Consider the following 26002-nt stretch of genomic DNA (forward strand, 5'->3'; position numbering starts at 1 on the left):
TGCGCCGCACAGTGGTGAACCTCGGGTAGATTTCGGAGTGACATAAATCACCCATGTGACACTTACCATGTGTATAAGATTTTTCTAATAAGATTTTTAATGAAGCAACTCTCAGTGCGTATTACAAAATGCGTTTTTCATGTACTAGACTTTTTTTCAATGATTTTCCTTAGTAAGATTTTAACGAGTCATATTATCTTTTAAATGTAAATCCAACACTTCATGAATTAATATGAATGTCCATTTGACTCTTCTACGCTTTCCATTTAACTCTTCTACACTTTCCAATTCAATGAATCATTTTAGTTATGCACGTATTGTAATGTTCTTTTAAGAGTTGTAACTACTATCAAGTTGTTTTTACATATCCTATAAAAGGGTGATCTTCACCTATTGAATAACACACACTTGAATATAAAGAACATTTCTATTCTCCTCCTATTTATCTTATTTCCATTATTATATTGTTTTATTGTGCTATATTCTATAACATATATATTACATAGATATTGATGTTAAGTGCTTTAGTTTTTGGGTGGGGTCGGATTTAAGTCATTTTATGTTTATTTTATTACAATAAATGGTGTAAAGTCCTTAGTAGTTGGCATCAGATTTGATTAGGTTTTAGTTAACATCACCCAAAATTCTTAGGACCAGGTTGTTTCTACCTGGAATTCGTCGTATTTCATGTTGGAATTTCATGAGTCCTTGTATGAAATAGCACAATATTCGTCATAAGAAAAGGGATTAATACTAAAATTTTCTTTTAGGTACTGTTTTTTCTTTCTTTCGTCTTGTTCAAAGAATTCTATACAAGAAATTCAAAGAATTCTATACAAGAAATTCATTCCCGAGAGACGTTTTAGTTGAAAAATATATTATTTTCCTTATTCCAAAAGAACCTTTCCAAGTAGCTAATCAATTGGAACTTTAGGGTTTTTCTTTAAAGGACAATAAGATACTATCTGTTCGAGTTGATACTATTCTACTTATATATATATGGCACTGCCATACAACTTTTACAATTTTTAATATTCAAAGTCATTTTATATTCCAATTTTCAAGTATACTGTTAAGTTAACGAATATAAATAACAATCACCAAGGATTGTGGCGGGTGGAGTATAGTAAGTATTTGTGATCCTTAATTAGAGGTTTCGAGTTTGACTTTTGATTATGAAGTTATTTTCGTTACGGAATGTTTTATTCCCAATAAAATTTATCGATGTGAATTTGAATATAGTCGAGTCCAAATACAAATATCAGACGCCAAATAATGCGAACTCTTCATATTGCAATTTAAATATATTGTAGAGCTCCTGTTATAATGTGCATTTGGTATTTGGGCTGGATATTGTGTGTTTTTTGGGAGGGCGGGGGAAAGAGGGGGGGGGGGGCAAAGTGGATAAGTCTTTTTGATATTGTATTGGGAGGTCAAGGTTAGAATGTACGGGTCTTCTCACGCGCTTGAAACAGAATAAATTAAGAAAGAACGGGATCCCGTTTTGACCAAGTGGTGCTGCTGACGTGCCATGTGTGATAAATTTGACAGCTGTCCAGCCGCGTGCTCATAACGATTGTGCCAAAAGTCCATTCGCGTTTGTTTAGTTTAGCTCCACCACCCAATGTACAAAAGTAGGGCCATTAAGCCCATTGGCATAGTAATGATGGATCACAAAAAAAAAAACACAAATATATGGGTCTTTTTCATATATATATATATATATATATATATATATATATATATATATATATATATATATATATATATTTTTTTTTTTTTGAGCCACCATCAAAGTTATATCAGCATTGCACAAAATTTGATAAAATATAGCCACTCGGATCTGAAGTAGTTCAAGCTTTTCAGTGCAACTTCAGAAATAAAATTTGAAGTTCTACTGTCTTTCAAATGCAATTTCAGAAATTCGAATATGAAATAGTTCAATCTCTTCAATGCAACTTCAGAAATTAAATCTGAAGTTCTTATGTCTCTCAAATGCAACTTCAGAAATTCGAATATGAAGTAGTTCAGTATATTGAATGTAACTTCAGATTTCGAGTCTTAAGTTCTTAAATATAAACTTTTTCTTCGAATTTTAACAATCCAATACACGATTCAATGTCCAAATCTACTCCAAATGAACTCAAATCAGTGTTTTAAAAGGCATTTCTGGGACTCGCCCGGGGCTCGCCCCTGGTGGGGCACTTGCAAAACGCCCTGGGGCTCATGTATGGGGTTTAGTTCTATGAGGCTTACTCCCCAAGCGCCCGACCGTGCGCCCTAAACACGCCTAACGCCCAACGCTCGGGGTTCGCCTAACAGTTCTAACGCAAATCACATGTCGAATTTCCTAATTAATATCGTTGACCTTCAAAATTCTTTAACAAATTAATGATAAAAGTTCTATTCATCGATTGAAATATGAAGATTGAGCATAACTCTATCACTTAGACATAGTATTGCGAATTTATATCTTCACTTGTTATTGGTCGTGTCTTAGTTTATGTGTCCCTCCTTGTTATACACTTTTATTAATTTGATATCTTAAACTAATTTGTATTTATTCATGAAGGAGTAATATTTTAATTATCGTACTAATAAGATTTTATTAATTATTTACTTTTAGGAAGGTAAAATGTAGAGTTTGATTATTTTTTTAAAGAAATTATAAGTTTTTAATTATTTGAAAGTTAAAGACATTATACGTGATTTGTATGCATTAGTTATACTTAAGAATCATGCTAGATATTTTTTTTCGATGAGTTCCTTTAATTTTATTTTAATTTTTAACTTTTAATTTATATTTTATATTTTTTTTTGTTATTATGTTATTTTATTAATTTATAAATTAAAATTTTTAAAGATCCATGGGGCTTACGTCCCCCCCCTCCCCCCTCCAGGCTTACGCCTCGCCCCATATCAAGTAAAACGCCCCACCTAAAGCTCCCGCCTTTTAAAATATTGCTTGTAGGTAGCGTATAATATATTGTTTGACTAGTTTTTTGTGGGGATGAAGCATGTGAGAAGGCACGGGAGAAAATATATCATTGATATTGGATAATAAATACAATACAAGAGGTCCCTATTTATAGCTATACACTACAAGGAGATATTACTCCTCTTTCAATGTGGGACAAGACTACACTATACATATCTATAAACTAACACTCCCCCTCAAGCCGGTGCATACACATCATATGTACCGAGCTTGTTACACATGTAGCTAATACGAGAACCAGTAAGAGACTTAGTGAAAATATCTGCTAGTTGATCATTCGACTTTACAAACTTGGTAGCAATATCTCCTGAAAATATTTTTTTCTCTGACAAAGTGACAGTCGATCTCAATGTGTTTAGTCCTCTCATGGAACACCGGATTTGACGCAATATGAAGAGCATCTTGGTTATCACACACTAGTTCCATCTTACTTATTTCTCCGAACTTTAACTCTTTGAGCAACTGCTTGACCCAAACTAACTCACACGTCGCCATAGCAATGGCCCGATATTCGGCTTCGGCACTAGATCGAAAAACTGCATTCTGTTTCTTGCTCTTCCACGAGACCAAGTTACCTCATACTAGAACACAATATCCAGACGTAGAACGTCTATCAAAAGGTGATCCTACCCAATCAGCATCTGTGTACCCAACAATCTGCTCGTGGACTTGATCCTCGAATAGTAATCATTTGCCTGGAGCTGACTATATATACCGAAGAATGCGAACAACTGCATCCCAGTGACTATCACAGGGAGAATCCATAAACTGACTTACAACACTCATCGGAAAGAAATGTCATGTCTAGTCACTGTGAGGTAATTCAATTTGCCAACCAACCTCCTATATCTCGTAGGGTCTCTAAGAGGATCCCCTGTCCAGGCAGAAGCTTAGCATTCGGATCCATAGGAGAGTCAATAGGTCTGCAACCCATCATTCCAGTCTCCTCAAGAATGTCTAAGGCATACTTCCGCTGTGAAATAACAATACCTGAGCTAGACTGAGCGACCTCAATACCCAGAAAATACTTCAATCTGCCCAGATCCTTAGTCTGGAAATGCTGAAAAAAATGTTGCTTCATATTAGTAATATTATCCTGATCATTGCCAGTAATAACAATATCATCAACATAAACCACTAGATAAATACACAGATTAGGAGCAGAATGCCGATAAAACACAGATTGATCAGCCTCACTACGAGTCATGCTGAACTCCTGAATAATTGTGCTGAACTTACCAAACCAAGCTCGAGAGGACTGTTTCAAACCATATAGTGACCTGCGCAATCTGCACACACAACCATTAAACTCCCCATGAGCAACAAAACCAGGTGGTTGCTCCATATAAACTTCTTCCTCAAGATCACCGTGGAGAAAAGCATTCTTAATGTCTAACTGATAAAGAGGCCAATGACGCACAACAGTCATGGACAAAAAGAGATGAATAGATGCTACTTTATCCACGGGAGAGAAAGTATTGCTATAATCAAGCCCAAAAATCTGAGTATATCCTTTTGCAATAAGACGAGCCTTAAGCCGATCAACCTAGCCATCCGGGCCGACTTTGACTACATAAACCCAATGACAACCAACAGTAGACTTACCTGCAGGAAGAGGAACAAACTCCCAAGTGCCACTCGCATGTAAAGCAGACATCTCGTCAATCATAGCATGTCGCCATCCTGGATGAGATAGTGCCTCACCTGTAGACTTAGGGATATAAACAATGGACAAAGAAGATATAAAAGCATAATGAGGTGACGACAGGCAATGATAACTTAAATCAACATAGCGAGGATTAGGATTAAGCGTGGATCGTACACCTTTGCGGAGTGCAATTGGTTGACTAAGAGGAGACAAGTCCGCAGTAGGTGCAGAATCTGATGCGGGGCGTGAATCACCTAGGCCCAATGCTGGATGTGGACGACGATGATAAGTCAAGAGTGGTGGAGCTGCAGAAGGTTGAACTGGATTATGTGGAGGAACTGGAGCTATAGGTGGTGGAGCTACAACTGGAGCTGTAGGTGGTGGAACTGAAGCTGTAGGTGGTGGAGCTACAACTGGAGCTGTAGGTGGTTGAGCTGGAGTGACTGAATCTCCAAAAGATGAAACTGGTAGTACCTCAGAAATATCTAAGTGATGACCTGAACCTATGAAGTATGATTGGGTTTCAAAGAAGGTAACATCAGCGGACATAAGGTATCGCTGGAGGTCAGGAGAGTAGCATCGATACCCCTTTTTTGTTCTCGAGAAACCCAGAAATACGCACTTAAGATCACGAAGAGCTAACTTATCTGTTCATGGAATAACGTTATGGATAAAACAAGTGCTTCCAAAGATACAAGGTGGAAGAGAGAACAAAGGTAAGTGGGGAAACATGACAGAGAATGGAACTTGGTTTGGGATAGCTAAAGATGTCATACGATTAATAAGATAGCAAGATGTAAGATCTGCATCCCCCCAAAAACGCAACAGAGCGTGGGATTGTATGAGTAGGGTACGAGCAGTTTCAATAAGATGCCTATTCTTTCTTTCAGCTACCCCATTTTGTTGAGATGTGTACGGACAAGATGTTTGATGAATAATCCCATGAGATTTCATAAATTGCTGGAATAGGGAAGACAAATACTCGCGGGCATTATCACTACGAAATGTGCGTATAGAAACCCCAAATTGATTTTGAATTTCAGCGTGGAAGGTCTGGAAAATAGAAAACAGCTCGGATCGATTTTTTATCAAAAATATCCAAGTGCACCTGGAATAATCATCAATGAAACTGACAAAGTAGCGGAATCCCAAGATGGAACTAACCCGACTAGGACCCCAAACATCTGAATGGACTAAAGTAAAAGGTAACTCTGCTCGATTATCAAAACGCTGAGAGAAATAGAAGCGAGTATGCTTACCGACCTGACATGACTCACACTCTAGAGTTGACAAGTGAGATAAACCAGATACCATTTTCTGAAGTTTTAACAAACTGGGATGTCCCAATCGTTTATGTAATAAATCTGGTGAATCAGTAACATGACAAGTTGTAGAAGGAAGACAAGATGTGAGTCCATGTGATTTAGCAAGGATAAGAAAATTAAGAAAATAAAGTCCGTTTGATTCACGCCCGGTACCAATGATCCGCCCCGTACTGCGTTCCTGTATAAAAACATGGTCATCAAGAAATAAAACAACACATTTAAGTGATTTGGCTAAGCGACTAACAACTATGAGATTAAAAGGACTATTGGGAACATAAAGGACTGAATCTAAAGGTAAGGAAGGAAGTGGGCTTGCTTGACCTATTGCAGTTGCCATGGTTTGAGACCCATTGGCCATTGTGACTTTTGGAAGAGATTGAGAATATGAAATAGTAGTGAAAAGAGATTTGTTACCAGAAATATGATCTGATGCACCTGAATCAATGACCCAAGACTCAGAGGATGAAGATTGGGAGAAACAAGTCACGATATTACTTGTTTGAACAACAGAAGCTATCTCAGAAGATATCTGCTTACATGCTTTGTACTGAAGGAACTCAATATAATCTGCTAAAGAAACCATCCGACTATTCAAAGCATCAGTTCCTATGTCGCTACAATTTGTAGTAGTAGGGTTAACTTGAAATAGTAGAAATAAGTAACTCGTGTGAGAAAACTGAAGAAATAGCTTGAAAAACACTGTTTACAGCACGAAAACAAAATACTATTCTGCGCCGGAAACACTGTAGCTCGCCGGAAATTCCAAAGTTGTCAGAATTTGTCGTAACCAGGATGGATAGACTCAGAATTCCCTTGCGAGCAAGCTGTTCTGAAGAAATATTTTTTTAAAAAAATGGCCGGAAAGGTCACTGTTCAAGCCGAAAAAATATAAAAGTGGTCAGAATTTGATTTGAATTAGATGGTAGGCTCGGAATTTTGAGGAGAGCATACTGTCCTGAAGAAGTTTCGCCAAAAAATTGCCGAAAAGTGACCGGAACTCTCGCTGAAAAAGTTGTCGCCGGTGCGTGGAGGAGTGTGACGGCTTTTCCGCCGGATAAAATTTCAGGGGTTGGTCGTCGGAGGGTGATCTACCTCGTGGTGATGTTGGTTTTAGCACAATACCGACAGAAAGTGACTTTCACTTAGACAAGCCTTAGGTCACCGGAAAAATTGCACGATGACTAAGTTCTTTCTTCCCGGTTAACGCTGAAATGATGCACACCGATCTTTTCTCACTAATGCTCTGATACCATGTGAGAAGGGACGAAAGAAAATATATTATTGATATTGGATAATAAATACAATACAAGAGGTCCATATTTATAGCTATACACTACAAGGAGATATTACTCCTCTTCCAATGTGGGACAAGACTATACTATACATATCTGTAAACTAACATAAGTGATTACTTTGACCTGTGAAGTATGATTATTAATTTTTTGTGGGGATGGGGGAACACATATATATAGTTTTCTTAAATTTTTATGCAATTTTACCTGTTTATAAATATTTACTGTCATTATATTATTTTATAAAATATTAAAAATTAAATACATATAGGGCTTATGCCCCGTGCCTCGGGGCTTACGCCTCATTGAAGCATATGTAATATGCCTCGCCTTACGCCCCACGCCTTTTAAAACACTGACTCAAATTTGAAACATAACTTTCAAATATCATAAAGAACAAATTTGAACCATCAAATTGTCATAAAAACAAAAAATTTAACAAAATTATTTTACAACTAAGAGGAAGAAGAAGAAACTCCAAGCATAAAGAAGAAGAAAACAACAGTAAAGAAGGAGAGAAAAGTGTATATATTTGAAGTTATCCAAAAATTGAGTATTGTTAATTCTTTTTAAAAAATTGGATCCAAATTCAATGGGTGGCACAAAATTGGACGCCACATGAAAATTTTACAAAAAATATACCGCCAACCATAAGATAAACTTTTTTTTTAAATTTTAACCTTTATTTTTTTAAAGACTTGGGAAGAGCTTTAGAGAAGGGCATCTTTATCATTTTAGTATTTTATCTCAGGATTAATAATTTTGAAATTGTTATTCCACTCTCAATGTGTGATAGAATAATACAATAATTGTGGTATAACTAATTTTATATTAATCTCATATTTAACAAGAAATCAAACTCGGGATAAAATAATTTTATATTTTATTTCGGAATTATTATTCCTTATCCCACCAACCAAACGACCCCAAAGAGTTCGTTCATCCTTAATGAACATAGTGGATTTGAGCTCTGGAAGTAGAGATAGATAAACACTAAAATTAGTATTGTGCGTAAACAATTTTGTAAGCGTTATCGATTGAAGATGTGGACAAATGAATAAATATAATAAATATAATGATGGATCACAATAAAAACAAAATTTACTGCCAACCATAAGGGATCGTTTGATTTAGAAATAAGTTATACCGGAATTATAATACAAGGATTAAATAGTGATTGTATTATTTAATAAATATATTTTTATTAGTAAATATTTAGTTCATTTGACTAAAAAAATGAGATATATAGGATATAATATAAAATATATATTTTGCTTATATTAGATAAGTTGAGATAAATTTTTATTTTTAATTTTAACTTTTAACTTTCTAAAGGGCTTTGAAAGAAGAGCTTCGGAGGAGGACATCTTTGTTATTTTAGTAGTTTATCCCGAAATTAGTAATCCTGACATTATTATTCCATCTTGAATATGAGACAAAATAATACCTTGATTGTGATGTAACTAGTTTCAGGATTATCAATCTCAGGTTAAAAAATGAAATCAAACGCGAGATAAAATACTTTTACATTTTATTTCGGGATTGTTATCCCTTATCCCACCAACCAAATGACCCCTAAGTTTGTTATCCTTAATAAGCTTAGTGGATTTGAGCTATGGAAGTAGGTATAAACACTAAAATTAGTATTGTGCCTAAGATATTTTGTAAGCAATATCAATATTTGAAGATATGAACAAATAAATAGATTGTTAAAATGACAAATTGTGTTATTTTTTATATTTATATCCAATATTTTGATTTTAATAATAAAAAATTTCAACGAAGGAGCAACGTATATCCACCGACCACCGTTAAATATGATTTTATCGCATCAATTTAAATCAATCGTGTTCCTGACACCGAATGCTTAAACAAGATAATAAGAAAAACACGATAAAAGCCCTAACAAAAGAACAAATATAATGGTAGAGAAGATGGTCTGATGTCCTTCTGATGGAACAATTGGACTGGTAGGGGTGCATTGGCCAATGTTATTCAATATCAAAATGCCCCTAGAAACATTCTCGATTTCTCGTGACTAATTTCATTGTGGGAGGGACATGGAATGTCACCAAACTCAAAGATATTCTCCCTGAGTATATTGTCACTACTATTCAATTAATTGAGATCCATAATGGTAGAGAAGACTCGTCAGTATGGACTATTAATACTACAAGTGTTTTTTCATGCAAATCTGCTTGGCAACATATGAGAAAACAGAGGGCTAGTTCCTTCACTTCTAACATGATTTGGCATCGAAAAATTCCTTTTAAATATCTTTTTTCATGTTGAGATTGATCCAGAAAAGACTTTCAGTTGATGAAGCTATTCAAAAATTTAATATAATGATGCCTTCCAGGTGTTCCTGTTGCCCTAACCATCAGGATGAGACTATTTTGCACCTATTTTGTCAAAGTCAGATTGCTATACATGTAAGGTCTTTTTTTGCTCAAAGTTGTGGTATTGTGATTAGACATGGTAATATTATGCAGACTCTTATGTCTTGGTGGTTAACCAAGGCTAAAAATAGTGTCCATGCTGTGGTATTTCAGTGCCTTCCAATATTTATATGTTGAAAAATTTGAAAGAGCAGGTGTGCTACTTGATATGAGAATATTCATATGTCTGGTAGAATAATCATACAACAAGTTTGTAAGGTCACGGGAATATTACTAAATAGTCAATTCCCTAGACTGCAATTATCTCTAGCTTGGAATGAGCTTTCTTATGCAGTTGAAAATGCAAAGCAGTCAATCAGCAGTCAAATTATTATATGGAAGAAACCTGATATTAGATGGTTGAAGTTGAATATTGATGATTGTTGTAAAGGCAAATCCGGGAAGTTATGGCGGAGGAGGTATCATCAGAGATAATATGGGAGTTTGTGTTCTGGCTTATGCTAAATATTATGGCTACGAGAGTAACAACCTGGCTGAGGCAAAGGCCTTGTTAAAGGGTATGAAGTTGTGCATTAGTAGAGGTTTTCTCTATGTGGTTGTGAAATCGGACTCCCAGTTGATTATCGATATGATTAACAACAAAATGAAACCACCTTGACAAATCCAGTATATTATTGATAAGATTATCCAGCTCTCTAGAACTGCTAATTTTGAGTTTTTCCATATTTACAGAGAAGGCAATATGGCTGCTGATCAACTCGCCAGTTATGGGGAATACTTGAAAGATCAATTTACTTTTGATGGAAGTAGTTCTTTACCAAAAACAGTGAAGTAAATAGTAAGATTGGATAAAGAGAGCATCCCAAATTTCAGAATAAAACCAAGGAAGAACCATTTTGTTTTTAATGAGGCAAACAATAGATACTTCTGACCATTGTATAGTGGTGGTAACTGTATGTATAGCATCCTTTTGCGAAGCTTATTGCAATCAGAATGTAATGGAGTTAATCTTCCAAGTTAGGAAATCTTCTTACTTTCAAATGATCATAAGTGTGATTAATATCACTCTTCATTATAGTTTGGAGGGTATGGTATATGTCATCCTCCATGTACTAATCATTTTTGATAATCTACAGGTCGGGGTCAAGCCTAAACCTCACAATCCACTAATGGTGGACTTTTGAAAAAAAATTAATAAATATAAAAATGTGTCTTTAAAAAAGAAAAAGAAATGTTATACTATATAGTTAAAGGGGGCAGATAAAACCTAACTATATACTCTTTTGGCCGTGAGATCAAATCAAAATTCACAGCACCAAAAATAGGGTTACACGTCCAAAAGTGTATTCAGTATATTTGTCTTGCACGGATGTATAAGGGCTTCCAAAAAGGTTATAAAGCTCCTGCTTTATGTTGCAAATATAAAGTACTGAAAAGGGTCAGAAATGCCCTTAACGTATTAGAAATGGCTCAAAAATGTCCTCCTTCCACCTATGGGTTCAAATTTGCCCTTAATATTATTTTTAGGCTTAAAAATGCCCCTCTCTTAACGGAAAGATGACATGGCATTGATGGACATTTTAACATTAAGGGCAAATTTGAACCCATAGGTGGAAGGAGGGCATTTTTGAGCCATTTCTAATACGTTAAGGGCATTTCTGACCCTTTTTCGTTTTAATTAAATATGTAGCATTTATTTAGTATGGAAAAAGTGATTTTTTGTTAACTAAAAATTGAAAAAAATGAAATTTTTTTTTTCTAGTTTTTACAAAAAAACTGCTTTAAAAAAACTGAAAAATATTTTCTAAAACAATATTTTTGTAAAAACTGAAAAAAAAACTGAAAAGCAATTTTCTAAAGCAATGTTTTTGTAAAAGCTGAAAAAAAACATTTCCTCTTCTTCTTCCTTCCTTGTTTGTCCATATGCTTTCTGAGTTCATTTTTTATATATTTTAGTTCTTCTAATGAGTTAGTACATCAAAACTGAAATATTTTTGTTTTTTTTCAGTTTTTAGTAAAAACAAATTCACTTTTTTCCAAACTAAATAAATGCTACATGTTTAATTAAAATGCTATTTTTCCAGAACTCAGAAAGCCAATCTATTCCTAAATAAATGCTACATGTTTAACTAAATAAATGCTACATTTTCCGAGACTAATGAATATTTTTTTACTAAAAACTGAAAAAACGAAAATATTTCAGTTTTGATATACTGACTCATTAGAAGAACTAAAATATATAAAAAATGAACTCAGAAAGCATATGGACAAACAAGGAAGGAAGAAGAAGAGGAATTTTTTTTTTTCATCTTTTACAAAAATATTGCTTTACAAAATTGCTTTTCAGTTTTTTTTTCTTCAATTTTTACAAAAATATTATTTTAGAAAGTATTTTTCAGCTTTTTTAAAGCAGTTTTTTTGTAAAAACTGAAAAAAAAAAATATTTTCGTTTTTTTTTTCCAGTTTTTAGTAAAAAAATATTCACTTTTTTCTAGACTAAATAAATGCTACATGTTTAATTAAAACGGAAAAGAGTCAGAAATGCCCTTAAGTATTAGAAATGGCTCAAAAATGCCCTCCTTCCACCTATGGGTTCAAATTTGCCCTTAATGTTAAAATGTCCATTAATGCTATGTCATCTTTCCGTTAAAAAAAGGGTATTTTTAAGCCTAAAAATAATATTAAGGGCAAATTTGAACCCATAGGTGGAAGAAGGTCATTTTTGAACCATTTCTAATACGTTAAGGGCATTTCTGACCCTTTTCCGTATAAAGTATAATTGATTGATATTTGTGTCATCTAATATTTTTTAACTTTTAGATGTTTGGTTTTTCATATTAAAAATAAAATATACGATGTGTTATTTAAAACAAGTGTTTGATTGATTTGAAATGAAACTCAACTAAAATTTATTTTCAATTATAACCTTGGTTCTTAAGAAGCATTTTACAGCTTCTTTTGAAGGCTCAATCTCTGCAAACCTTTTATCTAATTAACCCCCAGTGCTTATTACATAACTCTAAACTAGAAAATAAATTGATCATTTCTAGAGGGTTGTTTATGACCGAGTGGTGATATTTAATTTGTTTAAAAGAAGGCTCGAGAAATTTTACATCGATGGGAGAATATTTCGCAAATTAGACTTTCAGTAGATGATAAAATTAGAAAAACAAGTTGCTGTTTTGAAAGAAAAATTATTCTCTTTAATATTTTATTTGGTAAATAAAGGAATTCTTATTCTTCGTAATATGGCACCGGCACGTACTGCCCGAGATGCTGGATTATATACATTCTTTCTTTTCCAAATCGAATTTCTTTTGGAAGAGGAAGAAAATAAATTAGTAATCATACCCCACGTTTTTAAGCATTATGATACATTTACTTTTTTTAAAAAAAGGGTACTCACTTTTGAGTTGACGTGCTCTTTCATTCTATGTAAATTAAAGGATAATTAATTTGAAATCTTTACTTGTTCTCACGTTAATTTAATGATTAGTTCCTAAAAGTAATTGGTCTCATGTTTATATAATGACTAGTTCCTAAAACTTTATGTGACTGTCTACTTAATTAAGCTTTTCTGTACTTTTTTGTTTTGTTTTGGAACCTTTATGCATATTAAGTGGTGAAGAAAATCCACTCAACAGCCACCACAAAATCTTTTTTAGTTGTGATAAGTACTACTTTGATATATCATTTTCATGTAATTCTTTACATCGGTATTTGATTCGCGTGGAGAAAAAATGAAAAGAAAATGACTAGAACGAGTTACAAAATTTGATTTTTCTCTCTATTGGCTAGAATTTATGTTGTAGTTAAAGGTGGCTTCAGAATATCAATTTAATTCCACGATCAAGAAACATAGTTCTCTTTTCATGGTGATCCTTTCACCAAGCCATTGTTTTTTGCCCATTGGATCGATTTATGATTGCTACTAATTTTTTTCCCTTTACTTCTGTCAATGTCATGTCCCCATTAGATTAATTAAGTTCTACTTTGTTATGAATCAGGCCCAGTCCAATGTCACACAAGTAACTATTGGGCCGAAAACAAGCAATAGGGGCAAGTTCATTTGGGATTCAGGTTGAGTAGTGGCACAACGAAGGTTTTGTTAAAAAGTGATAGTGGTCGGTTATTTTGGGGATCTATACACATTGTTGAGAAAAGTGTCTGCTTCTCCTCGTCTCCCATTCTCTGAGTCTAACCTTCTCATTCCCTTCTTCTATCTATCCCTAGTTATTTTACTTCCTGCAATTTCGATTGTAATTCTGCTACTAAGTTGTTGCATTTTGCTATTTGAATTGTAATCACTTATCAATCTTATTAATAGAGTAGAGGTTCAGTTACTGTTACTCTGAATTTGAGTTCATTACATACTTTCACGTGCTTTCCTTTTTGAGGTGGCCAGTATGTCTTTTCATGAGAAATGAAAAAGAAGTCATTCACTAAATCTTTTGGAACTTAAAAAAAAACTAGTTTAAAGATTTTCAAAATTTACTCCCTCCTAACAAGGAGGTAAATCTAGTGCCAATAAACCGCTATAACTATTGGAGAAGACACTCAAAGCTGAAAGGATATTCGCCTTAGGAAATTAAATCAATGGAGGTAAACATCTACCTAACTGCGTTGGACTAGTTAATTAAGGAAGACCTATCAAGACTTCAAGAGATAGATTCACGAGTCAAAAATAATGCTAATTGGTAATGTAAAGGTCCTATATAAACGGCAACACGGTGTACTAAGCTCCCGCTATGCGCGGGGTTCGGGAAAGGGCCGGACCACAAGGGTCTATCGTACACAGCCTTACCCTGCATTTCTGTCAGAGGCTGTTTCCACAGCTCGAACCCGCAACCTCCTATATATTTTAATTAAATTGACTGTATTGATCTGTCTTAAGAATCTGAACTCATGTTTGTCCCAATAATTCCACCACCAACTTAGAGTAATTATTCTAAAACTGAGCTGATTAGAGTTTAATACATTAGTTTATTGAACTCGACCAGTACTTCTAAGAGTCTTATAGATTGCTTTAACAAATTTATTCAAACACCAAATACAAACAACACTCATTTCTCCTACTGAGAAATGAGAAATCCACATTCCTGACAAGATGCAGATGAAATCATTTGCTGCAGAGAAAACCTTTCTAAGCCTATTAACGAAACACATACGAGGAAAGGAATATATGATGCTTTGTGCACTCGGCTGTTTTTTTTTTAATTAATACAAGACGGTGAAAGCAAGTATTACTTGAGATGCTTTTCAAACCACCCCAACATGTCTTGGTGAGCCTCTTCAGCAGATTTTACAGCTACTTCATCTTCGTCTTTGTACCTCACTGACCAACCATGTGCAACCCCGGGAAAAATCTTCACAAATGCATCAACCTGCACGAAAACACCATAACCGTCCCATTCATTCTTACAAGCAGTAGCGAAGCTAAGATTTTCCTAAGGGTATTCAAATTTGAAAGAATGAAAAATAATTCCCGACAAAGAGTGTTCAATATGTGTTATATACCTCTAAAACGTAATATTTTACCTATATACACAGTGCAAATTTTCGACGAAGGGTGGTCAGTTGACCACCCTTGTGACCATGTGGCTTCGCCACTGCTTACAAGCCTCTGTGGAACCAGTAACCAACTGTGTAGTCATACAGCTTGAATACACCTCTAATTAGTCAAGTATTATGACATGCTGCTGAAAGTAGTTAATTACTTCAATGCTTGCATTGGTTCAAAGCACTTCTCAAGATGACGAAAGTAGCACTCTAAAATGTGCACCTATAAACTGACCAAAAAACTTCTCTATGGTTCATCCACAGACAACATATCCTTATAAAATTAGTAAGCATATCACTCAATAGCAATATGTCAGAAATTTGGAACATAAGCTTGTTCACAAGTTGGCAGTCTAGCTATCATTCTGCAACATGGGGATGCCAATATATTTATATGGATATTAAAGGATTCCATTTTTCCATTTTTCTTTCGTCTTTTTATTTTTCCCCTTACTGAAGCAGAATTGAGTTTTAAGTCATATATTTATATATAGTAGTATAATAAAGTGAATAGTCAATGAAAGTGCTTCAAATCAAAAGTAAGTATGTGAGTGCAATTGAGTTCTTTTGTAAAAACAACATAAGAAGGTTATGATCACCAATGGAGAGGCTTTAAAGTAATGTCTACAAGTGAAAATCATAAGCAACTAAAATTTCCTACCTCGGGCTTAGCATTTAAGGCCATCTCAAATTGCTTGACAAGCTCTGGCGGAGATCTTTTGTCAATCTCTGCCCCCAATATTGAGATTGGAACTTTAACAGCTGAACATCACAACAAATTAGGAACTTATGACTTCTGAAATGGAAAACAACCTAACTCAGCCCAGACTGCATTGATTTATGAATCCTGCTCTGAATTAACAAGTAAAAGAGCTACTATGGCAAACACAATAGAATTTTTTTAATGAGAGATGCTCGAAAAAGATTTCATACTTTAAAAACGAATGTCTGAAGAGGCGATCAAGGCCTATATGAAAATTATGCCTGAATATTCTCAATGTTATGAGCTCATTATATTGGTGTGCTGAATTCAATATCCACAAGCAAGAGAAAGATGAGAAGAAAATATAGAAGATCTAATAACAAAGTCATACCGTGCATATCATCTACGGCGACAAATGAAGGATGTAAAAGCACTGCAGCTTGGATATAAGCATACTTTGCTAGTTCCACAACCACCTTAGCTGAAAAGAATTTAAAATACAGTTATTTAGCAAATTATAACGTTAAAGTAGATTAATTCATGCCAAAGGAAGATTTAAAAAAAACTTGTAGCCATAGCAAGAAGATTACCTCCCCAACAGAAGCCCACTGCTCCAATTTTAGTAACACCTTTGCTCTTTAAAGCTTCAATAACTGGTTTTGCATCTTCGAAACCTTGATCCTAATGTAACAAGAATACATTAAATAAAAGTGTAAACTTGACAGGTCAACCAGACTCCACAAATGAACAATCCAAATATACAAAATCCCCCAAAACTCAGCAGAAACAAAATGGTAGTCCGATTTCGCTACTGCACAAAAAAAACCAAGATATCCTATATTTCCAGGAAGCATTATTGAAAATCACATAAGGGATTCATGAAAATGAAGTTCAAACCTCAAAATCTCAGCTAATATCCAGACACATTGAATTAGAAAATGCATAGAAAAGTATTAGAAATAAAACTTACCGGTCCATGATCTTTTATCCATAATTCTAATGGCCTCACATCATTAGCTATATGTGGATCGCCACGGAGGAAATCAGGGACTACTACGTAGAAGCCAGCTGCTGCAACTTTGTCAGCAAGCTTCCTATAATTTTGAAAGCAAGCATATCAGTTTGACGTAAATATATATTTACATCCAATATAGCTATCTATATGTCAATAGCAAGATTTCAACATCTTATCATCATTGTTAACGTTGATGTTTAACCATTTATTAGTGCAGTGAGGATAAAGTTTCTGTAGGAATTGAGAAGCTAATTTGATAGGGTGAAAGGACAACTTTGCTTAAACCAGGATTAAATCACATAAAAAAGAGATTCTTATTCACAGAATTCAGAACTGGACTGCATTCATATCAATTCCTGCTAGTCCTCACCTTAACTTTGGAGCTTCATATCCTGCATATTAATAAAAAGACGCTAATTAGAACATTCACAATGTTATTTGTTGATAGGAAATGGACACGTACAATCCATATGAGTCTGACACCAGATATATGATTAGAGCATCATAAATAATTAATTTGTAAAAAAAAGAAACCTGCTCCATCGATCTCTCAATCCATCAATCATTAACATGACAAAAAAATAGTTTTACGACGTTACTATTGTTATAGTGGGTAGGGTAAAGGTCAGTGACCATATGTGAGATGAACCCAAAATTATAGCTCCTTTTCGTCTTTATATGTGGATTTCAATTAACAAGAACCACCAAACAAGATTCTTTTTTAAGCTTTCAATGTCTGCTTCCAAGAGAAATCTGAAATTCCAAAAATCTTGAAAGCTAAATAAAAAGAATTTACCAAAAACATCAGAAACAAGGAGGAGAGCAAGAGTGGAATGAACAGAGCCAGAAACATAACAGCTGAAGCCTCCAAGTTGTTGGACATGACCTGCTTCTCCTCCACTGTTGTCTGAGCTCAGCTTTGGTGGGTTTTCACAACACTCCGGACCCGACATAATATTGGAGTTTACAAATAAAACAGAACAATATGGTTAACGTAACTCTCGGATACTGATGTTCTACAACTTTGACAAAGATCACTCTTGTTTCTCACTTATATAGTACTAGGTGTTTGTCGCCAAGATCAATCTCGATTGTGGTATCTATTTTTATCAGGTTTTTGTGTATATATATATATACACACACCATGAAAATGTATTCTTGTCTATACAACTTTCGTGCCATTAAAGAGTTAATACACTATTACTATTACATACTCCTTCAGTTTGGATTAATGTGACAGTAGTTTGATTTAGTTTAACCAAGATTTTTTTTTTTTTAAAAAAACTTATAGTCTTAAACATTTGTATAACTAAAACTTACGGTAAGATAAGAAGTTTAATAGTACAATTTATTTTTAATATAAAAAATGTTGAATCGATTAATAAGAATAGTATCGGTAGGACATAAATACTACATTTGTTTTCTCGAAACTCTAGTAATCTATACTATCTACCTGGCAAAAATAATGTCAGCACTCACGTCAGACATCTAATCCTCGTTCTTGTTTTGTTTAATTTGACCAACTTACTCGCAAGCAATGACTTGTGCGTGTAAGATGTAAAGGGACATCTTAAAAAAATTTCTTTTAATTTTCATTTAATTATGAAGTTTATAATATATTATTTCCCATTTATATATGTTTTTAATAATAAATTAATGTCTTATGTCTGGACGAATTTCATTAACTCTATTCCGCCAAACTGAATTAGGTCATAGGAAAGGAGAGAAAGTGTATAAACCTCAAAGGTGCTCTTTTATTTAATTTTGAATTCCAATGCATGATCCATGCCCCGGTGCCTAAACTTAAGTATTGCACATTATAATGGTTGAAATATCGCTTTTGATTTTTAAAGCTAACAATGATATTATATTAGAAGCGAGAAGCCTTTAAGTCCAAGTTGAATTACAAAAATATTCCCTCAAAAGCTGAGTGACCTTTTTACCTTTCAAGGAAATAGTACTCCAATAATAGTAATGTACAAAATTGTAAATACACTTAAATAGTGCACTTTTAATAATCATAAAGATAATGCAAATAAACCTTTTCTATTGCGGATCATTATTAGGTTCTTTAAGCTTATACATCCTAATTATTCAAATAGTCAACTTTTACTAAGAACTTTGGTATTCTCTGCAAAATTTACTTGATGAATTTATGTTTTCTGTGATAATAGATAATAATTAATGATGGTGCATTAAAAAGTGCAACCTTTCATATTGTAATGGGTAGAGAAACCGTTAGTAAATGCAATAGTCAGTCACTTTTTTCAATTATCTCATCAGTTAAAAAAGAGCAACAATTACACAATTAAATTGTTACTCAATTTTCTCATCTGCTGAAGAAACCCATCAACAATCAATTAAATTATAACAGAAGCCACTAACAGTTAGGCTTGATAACACACCTCCACAAAATTCTCTTTGGGCCGAACCCTATGCTATCTGGAAGGTGTGCTGGAAGAAAGGCAAAAGAAAAGGAATATGAACGTGCAAAGAAGCTGAATTCAGATCCAAACATCAGTGTGAGCAATGTAAACATAGATGGAAAGGGAGAGAACGCAATATATGAAGACACAGCCTATAAAGATTGTGAGCTTGACATTGTTATGGAAGGTTCATCAGAAGACTATGACTCATCCAAGTCTGATGATGAAGTTATAAGAGGGTCAAGGGATGTTATAGCTTTGGAAGTAGTGCTCGCCACCCCTACCCATGATCAACAAAATGTTACATACTTCAACAACTTGTCTCCAAGAGGAAGTTTTGATTCGGCAAGTGCCAAATTTGTTCCTCTCGTCATATAAGAGACAAGCAACAACAAAATGGGACAACTTAACCTTACCCCCGATATTTCTCATGATTAGCACAATTTTATGGAATATAACGGGCATAGGATCCCAAGAAACTGTTGAAAGACTCACTCTGATCAAACAAGAATATAAAATTCCTTATATGTTCCTGCATGACCTATGGTAGGGGCAAGAAAGATTGACAAATTCAAAAGAAAACTAGGATATCAATCATGTTTTCACAAATGCACAAATAAAATTTAGATTTTTTGGTCCGCTGGTTATGTCCTGAACATCATTGAGGATACAAAATAACATATTCTAGTTCACATCACCCAATCTGAGAGCACCGTCCCCTTTTATCTGTCTGTTATTTATGCAAAGTGTGATGAACAACTGAAAAATATTCTATGAAATGAACTGAGAGACGTTGCCAGTATGGTGGTGGGCCCATGGGGAGTTGTAGGAGATTTCAACGTTATCACAAGTGCAGATAAAAAGATAGGAGGGAGGCCATACAAGATTGAAGAAAGTTTTGATTTTATTGCTTATTTGGCTGACGGTGATCTTCAGGATGCAGGTTTCTTGGGTTCTTTATTCACTTGGAGTGATAATAGAGATCCTCCTAACACCATCTGGAAGAGATTAGACAGGCTAGTGTACAACTCAGAGTGGTTCGACCAGTTTGGAGGGACCAGTGTAACCCACTTATCCAGATCATGCTCAGATCATGCCCCTTTACTTATTACTTGTGCTCCTAATAACACAGAATACATCAGATACATCAGAAAGAGGTTGAAAGTATAGAAGATCAAAGACCTCGATGACAACTGGGTGGAAGGTACGAAAGATGTAGAAGAAGCAGTTGTTAAGTATTTCAAACAACTCTTCAGTGCAGATAATATATTGGAAGACAACAGGATCTTGAATGTGGTTAAAAAGGTTGTAACAACAAAGGATAATGCAGCTATCACCTCTATCCCTACACTGCAAGAGATTAAAGATAGTGTTTTCTCCATCAATCCTAACAGTGCTCCAAGGCCAGATGGTCTGACCAGAAGATTCTATCAAACTGTTTGGCATATTATTTTTGAAGATATTCACAATGTTGTGATTGCCTTTTTTCAATGAGCTAACCTACCAAGATTCTTCTGCCACACTTGTCTAGTCATGTTGCCTAAAGTTGAATCACCTCAACATTTTTCAGACATTTAGCCCATCAGTTTATGTAATGTTTATAGAAAAATCATTGCTAAAGTCCTTAACTCCAGACTGTGCAAGATTCTTCCCAAGATAATCACTCAAAATCAGAGTTATTTTGTTAAAGGCAAAGCCATTACTGAAAATATTCTTTTAGCACAAGATATCATCAATAACATTGGCAAACCAAGAAAAAATGCCAACGTGGTTATCAAATTAGATATGACAAAGGCCTACGACAGAGTTTCGTGGCTTTTCTTTGTTTCATGCTTAGACAACTGGGTTTTGCAGAAGATTGGATTGAGCTTATTCAAAGATTTATCTCCAATAATTGGTACTCTATTTTAATGAATGGTAGCATGCATAGTTTTTTTAAATTCGGAAGAGGACTTAGGCAGGATGACCCCTTCCCCTCACTCTTTATCTTGAGTGCTGAATTATTATCTCAAATGCTCAATGAGCTACATTCCAACAGAAGGTACACAATCACCGTGCTTTCACGGATGATACTATAATTTTTTTCAGTAGTGTGAATACCTTCCTACAGCTGACCCTGAACACTTTAACTGTGTATGAGAAAGTTTCAGGTAAGTTGATCAATAAAAGCAAGTGTTATTTTACTATGGCTCCTGGTACAACCCAAAGCACCATCACAATGGTTAGAAGAATACTGGGAATGAGATATGACAAGTTTCCCATAAAATATTTAGGTTGTCCACTCTACTCAGGAAGGATAAAACTTTCTTTCTTTTCTGAAATGGTTAGTAAAGTTATCAACAGAACCAAAGGATGTCATTTGAAGTTTCTCTCATATGGAGGCAGAGAAGTTCTTATAATACATGTACTTCTAGCCCTTAATATTCACACTCGGACAGTTGTTCACCCGCCCAAAGGCACCATTGCTATGATTGAAAAATTTATAGTCAGGTTCTTCTGGTGCGGGCTGAAAGAAGGGGGTAAACACCACTGGATTTCTTGGAACAAGTCATGCTTTCCGTATGATGAAGGTGGATCCAACTTCAGAAAATTGGAGGACACATGCAGAGCCTTCACTACTAAGCAATGATGGAATTTTAGAACCTTCAATTCATTGTGGTCTCGGTTCATGAGAGTTAAATACTGCCATACCACTCATCCTCTCACTATACATAAGTTAACTGGACAATCTCACAGCTGGAAAGCTATGTGTGATATAAGGGAAAGGGTGGAGCCTAAAATCCTATGAAAAATTGGCAAAGGAAACTTTAGTTTTTGGTTTGACAATTGGTCCAGCCATGACCCTTTATATAAGAGGATTGAGAATGATCTAGTCCAAGATAACATTATGCTCAATGAGGTGTTTAAAGAAGGTCAATGGGATTGGTCTTGCCTCCAGGTCTAACCACCAGATTTAGTAAATATACAACTAACACAACAACTCTTAACTTTCAATCAGGAAGCTGAGGATACCCCATGCTGGACTTTTACTAACTCTGGGAAATTCTCTATATCCATAGCCTGGGATTTACTCAGACAGAAAAGACAGATAAACCAGTTTGACTCCAGAATATGGCACAAAGACATACCCTTCAAGATGGCTTTCTTAACGTGGAGGGCAGTACATGATAGACTTCCTACCGATGATAAGATTACAATGTTTGGTATCAATATAGATTCAAGATGTTCTTGTTGTATTGGCCCTGGTTTGATCTCTGGTATAGAAACAATAGAGCATCTATTCTGTCAAGGCCAGTATGCTCAAATTATTTGGAAATATTTTGCTGGTTCATTGGGTATTACATACAGAAATGTAAATCTATGGAATCTGTTATTTAATTGCTAGATGCAGAGGACTAGAAACATAGTTTCTGCATATGTGCTTAAAATCTTGCCGCCCTTTATCTTATGGGAATTGTGGAGATCAAGATGCAACTCAAAGTATGAACCTGAAAGGCCATCTGTAGCTAGATCCATTTATTTAATCACCTTCAACATTATCAACAAGGCGAAGGCTAAATTTGAAAGAATTAGTGTTGGTGACAACTTGATTGATGCCTACAATCTATGCAATCACTCTCTCAATGAGGTTTCTATTATCATTGTCAAATGGAGCAGACCTCCAATTCTCTTTTTAAAGCTCAATAATGATGGCTCGTGCATAGATGGTATATGTGGTGCTGGGGGAGTTGTTAGAGATAGTGGGGGAAGGATGCTTATGGCTTACACACCGCCTCTATGACTTGGAACCAACAACTAGGCTGAATTTTGTGCCCTTATATTTGGGCCTAAATGGTGCATTCAAATAGGACATAGGTTGATCATCGGAGAAACTTACTCCTTCATTCTACACAACTGCATTTCTGGTAATTGTCGCGCCCCGTTTTTCTCGCAAAAAGCGGGCTTCAACGTTTGTGACAACTCCTTTTGAGTCGGAGGTAAAGTGTTAAAAGAAGAAGAGTCGCCACCTAATGATTTTTAAGGTGCGTTAGGGCACCTATTATGCAGATAATTCTGTTTGACTAGTAAGCACTAACAAAGATTGGGTAAGGGCTCAAATTACCTCAAAGAGAAGGTGTTAGGCACTCTTCGAGGTCCACAACTGTGGGTCCCAGCCGAACTTAAGACTACGTGGATTATAATTAGGCAAGATGATTAAATAAACAAAGAAAATAAAAGGTCAAAGAGTTTCATTATAACACAATGAGAATTGATACGAATCTTTAAGGACTACAAGGATACAACTATAACGGTCTATATTAGATGACTAAGTGTATAAAGAGAAAAGAGGGGTCCTAAATTTTTTAGCCTAAAGGATCACCCCGTGCAATATAAATAATACTTCGCAACTCCTTTTAGATAGGAGTTGCTCATATTATTCAGCGGGAACAAACTATCATTTTCTACTACCCAATTACTCTGTTAAAGTAGTTTACTTAGAGCGTTCTCATTCAATTCCAGGTCGCGTCCTATGCGTGCACTACCCGTCCCATGCCTATGATCCAGGAGGTGTTGGACCTCTATTTGGGTGGTTATAGACTTTACTTAGGCTTCTCAAAATGATAAAACTAAGCGATATTCAAAACAAATAAGACTTCACTTAAGGACAGTTAAAGGCTCAAGTTAGCCTCCATACTTAGACAACAAATGCATGCAAACAGATTTTTACGTTAGGAACTGGACAGTTTCAGAATTAAGGCAAATTAAAGTCATTAAGCTCTATAGACATGGTTTCTAAACAACTACTCAGTTTAAGAGTATCCGGTTCTGTTATGTTGTTTATTGAAATTACAGATTATAAGTTATTAAAACCTATATATATGATCTCTAAGTGCTTTACACAATGGGGGGGGAGTGAAAATCATCGAGAATACTAAGAATTACTCATGTTTGATCCTATCGTCATGCTTTCTAAGCGAGTAGCAGTATTTTATAGCTAGGTTATAATAGTTGGCAGTTGAAAACTGATTCTGTAACACTTCGTCCATATGGCATATTTTCTAGGCGAGCAATAGATATAACAATAACTGATGAATCAATTAAGAAACTATGGACATGATATCTAGATGAGGACCAGTAGAGCATAAGCTAGTATAATCCTATAGGCATGGTATCTAATAAACATACTGCCGTTATGCAAATTGAAGGATGGTTATTGGCATTTTGTTTCCTATAGGCATGTTGTCTAGTGACACATAACAATGGACGTGGGAATAAATATAGTATTTAAGCTCATGCTTTGATAGTAAACAAGTTGTGTGAATGTGTGATTCCCCTAATGGCATGATTTCTACTAGTGTACATGGAGATTCAAATAACATATATGGCAGGTTGGATAAGTAAATCACACGAATCCTATAGGCATGTTTTCTACCCTTTCATGTAAATATTAAAATATACCATTTCCCCAATTTCACTAATACCCCAATTGTTTATTACAAAATTATTACAGACCAGATGAGGAATATAAATACAAATATTACACAAGAAATTATAGTAGGCCTACAACAGTCCCAAAGGAGATACCCAGTATTTCCCGGGCCTTCAACAAACTCCTTCTTCGCAAATAGCGTGCTCAGATCCAAACAGGGGACTATGCCCATCAGCACAACCTAAAAGTCATAGAGGAACTCAAGCCAAACCAAATAGTCACAAATTTCCCATATGACCCAAAATATTGAATTACACAGAAATCACTTACACAACCCAGTTTGCAGATTATTCAAATAATGTGAGGAAGAAAAGCTAAATGTCAGAGACAACTCAAGTTCCAGCAACAAAGAGAGTGACCAAAGAACCCCAAATCCTAGTGTGTCAGAGTTCACAGGGGTCTCAAATGGACCCCGAGCAGTGCTCACACTAGGGAGGTCAATAGAGAGAGTTTTGGTGGCCTTGGCTTTCAGCCGACCAAGAGTGATAGATTCAGAATAATGTAGGTAACAAATGAGAGTGAGATGACAATGATCAAGTTATAAAATTTGAAGAGGTGCACTTATATTTTTGAAGAAGACATAGTAGGGGTGATTAAACAAAGAACATACAAGCAAAGAGAATCAACAAAAACCCAAAGAACAGATTGATATCACAAGTTCAAACACTTAGCATATTAGGCAGAAAATATTTTATAAGAAGCAGGGGAATCATGTTTTCAAGATTAACGTACAAAGGTGCACAATGCCAAACGAGTCTAATGTAGAGCACTAACTTAAAGGATTTAAAGCCTGAGGGTCCAAATTATGTTAAATATCCATCACAACACCAGAAAGTAGACATGCCAACTTATATCACTAAGACAAAACAATATAAAACATTATAAGGAAACACACGTTAAGATGTCTACTCTAAAGGTCCCAACTAATCACCAGGGAATACATGATTAGGCAAACCGAAGGCATAATGAGTGACAAAATAGCATGGGAGTAGGTCATAGCTAGAGTGAAGGTCATAGATTAGGATACATTATAGATAAGAGTCAGTCATTACAGGAACCCAGAACAAAGTAGGGAAGCAAACTCATGCCAAGCAGTAAATGTAAATATTCAGGTACCAACACATTAGGCTAAACGAACTTAAGAAAATATAAATTATTCAAGTTAAG

General features: G+C 35.0%; 1 protein-coding gene across 1 annotated transcript; it reads right to left on the reverse strand.

Moving 5' to 3' along the window:
* Window positions 1–14662: 14662 nt before the first annotated feature.
* LOC107807181 (endo-1,3;1,4-beta-D-glucanase-like) lies at window positions 14663–18108 on the reverse strand. Its single transcript, XM_016631515.2, has 7 exons — window positions 17736–18108; window positions 17310–17331; window positions 16895–17018; window positions 16515–16605; window positions 16316–16405; window positions 15883–15983; window positions 14663–15046 (listed from the first exon to the last, which is right to left on the reverse strand). Exons 1-7 carry the CDS (start codon window positions 17890–17892, stop codon window positions 14906–14908), a joined length of 726 nt encoding a protein of 241 aa, XP_016487001.1. The 5' UTR covers window positions 17893–18108; the 3' UTR covers window positions 14663–14905.
* Between the last annotated feature and the right edge of the window lie 7894 nt (window positions 18109–26002).

Source organism: Nicotiana tabacum, chromosome 14 (assembly GCF_000715075.1).
Source record: "Nicotiana tabacum cultivar K326 chromosome 14, ASM71507v2, whole genome shotgun sequence".
NCBI lineage: Eukaryota > Viridiplantae > Streptophyta > Magnoliopsida > Solanales > Solanaceae > Nicotiana > Nicotiana tabacum.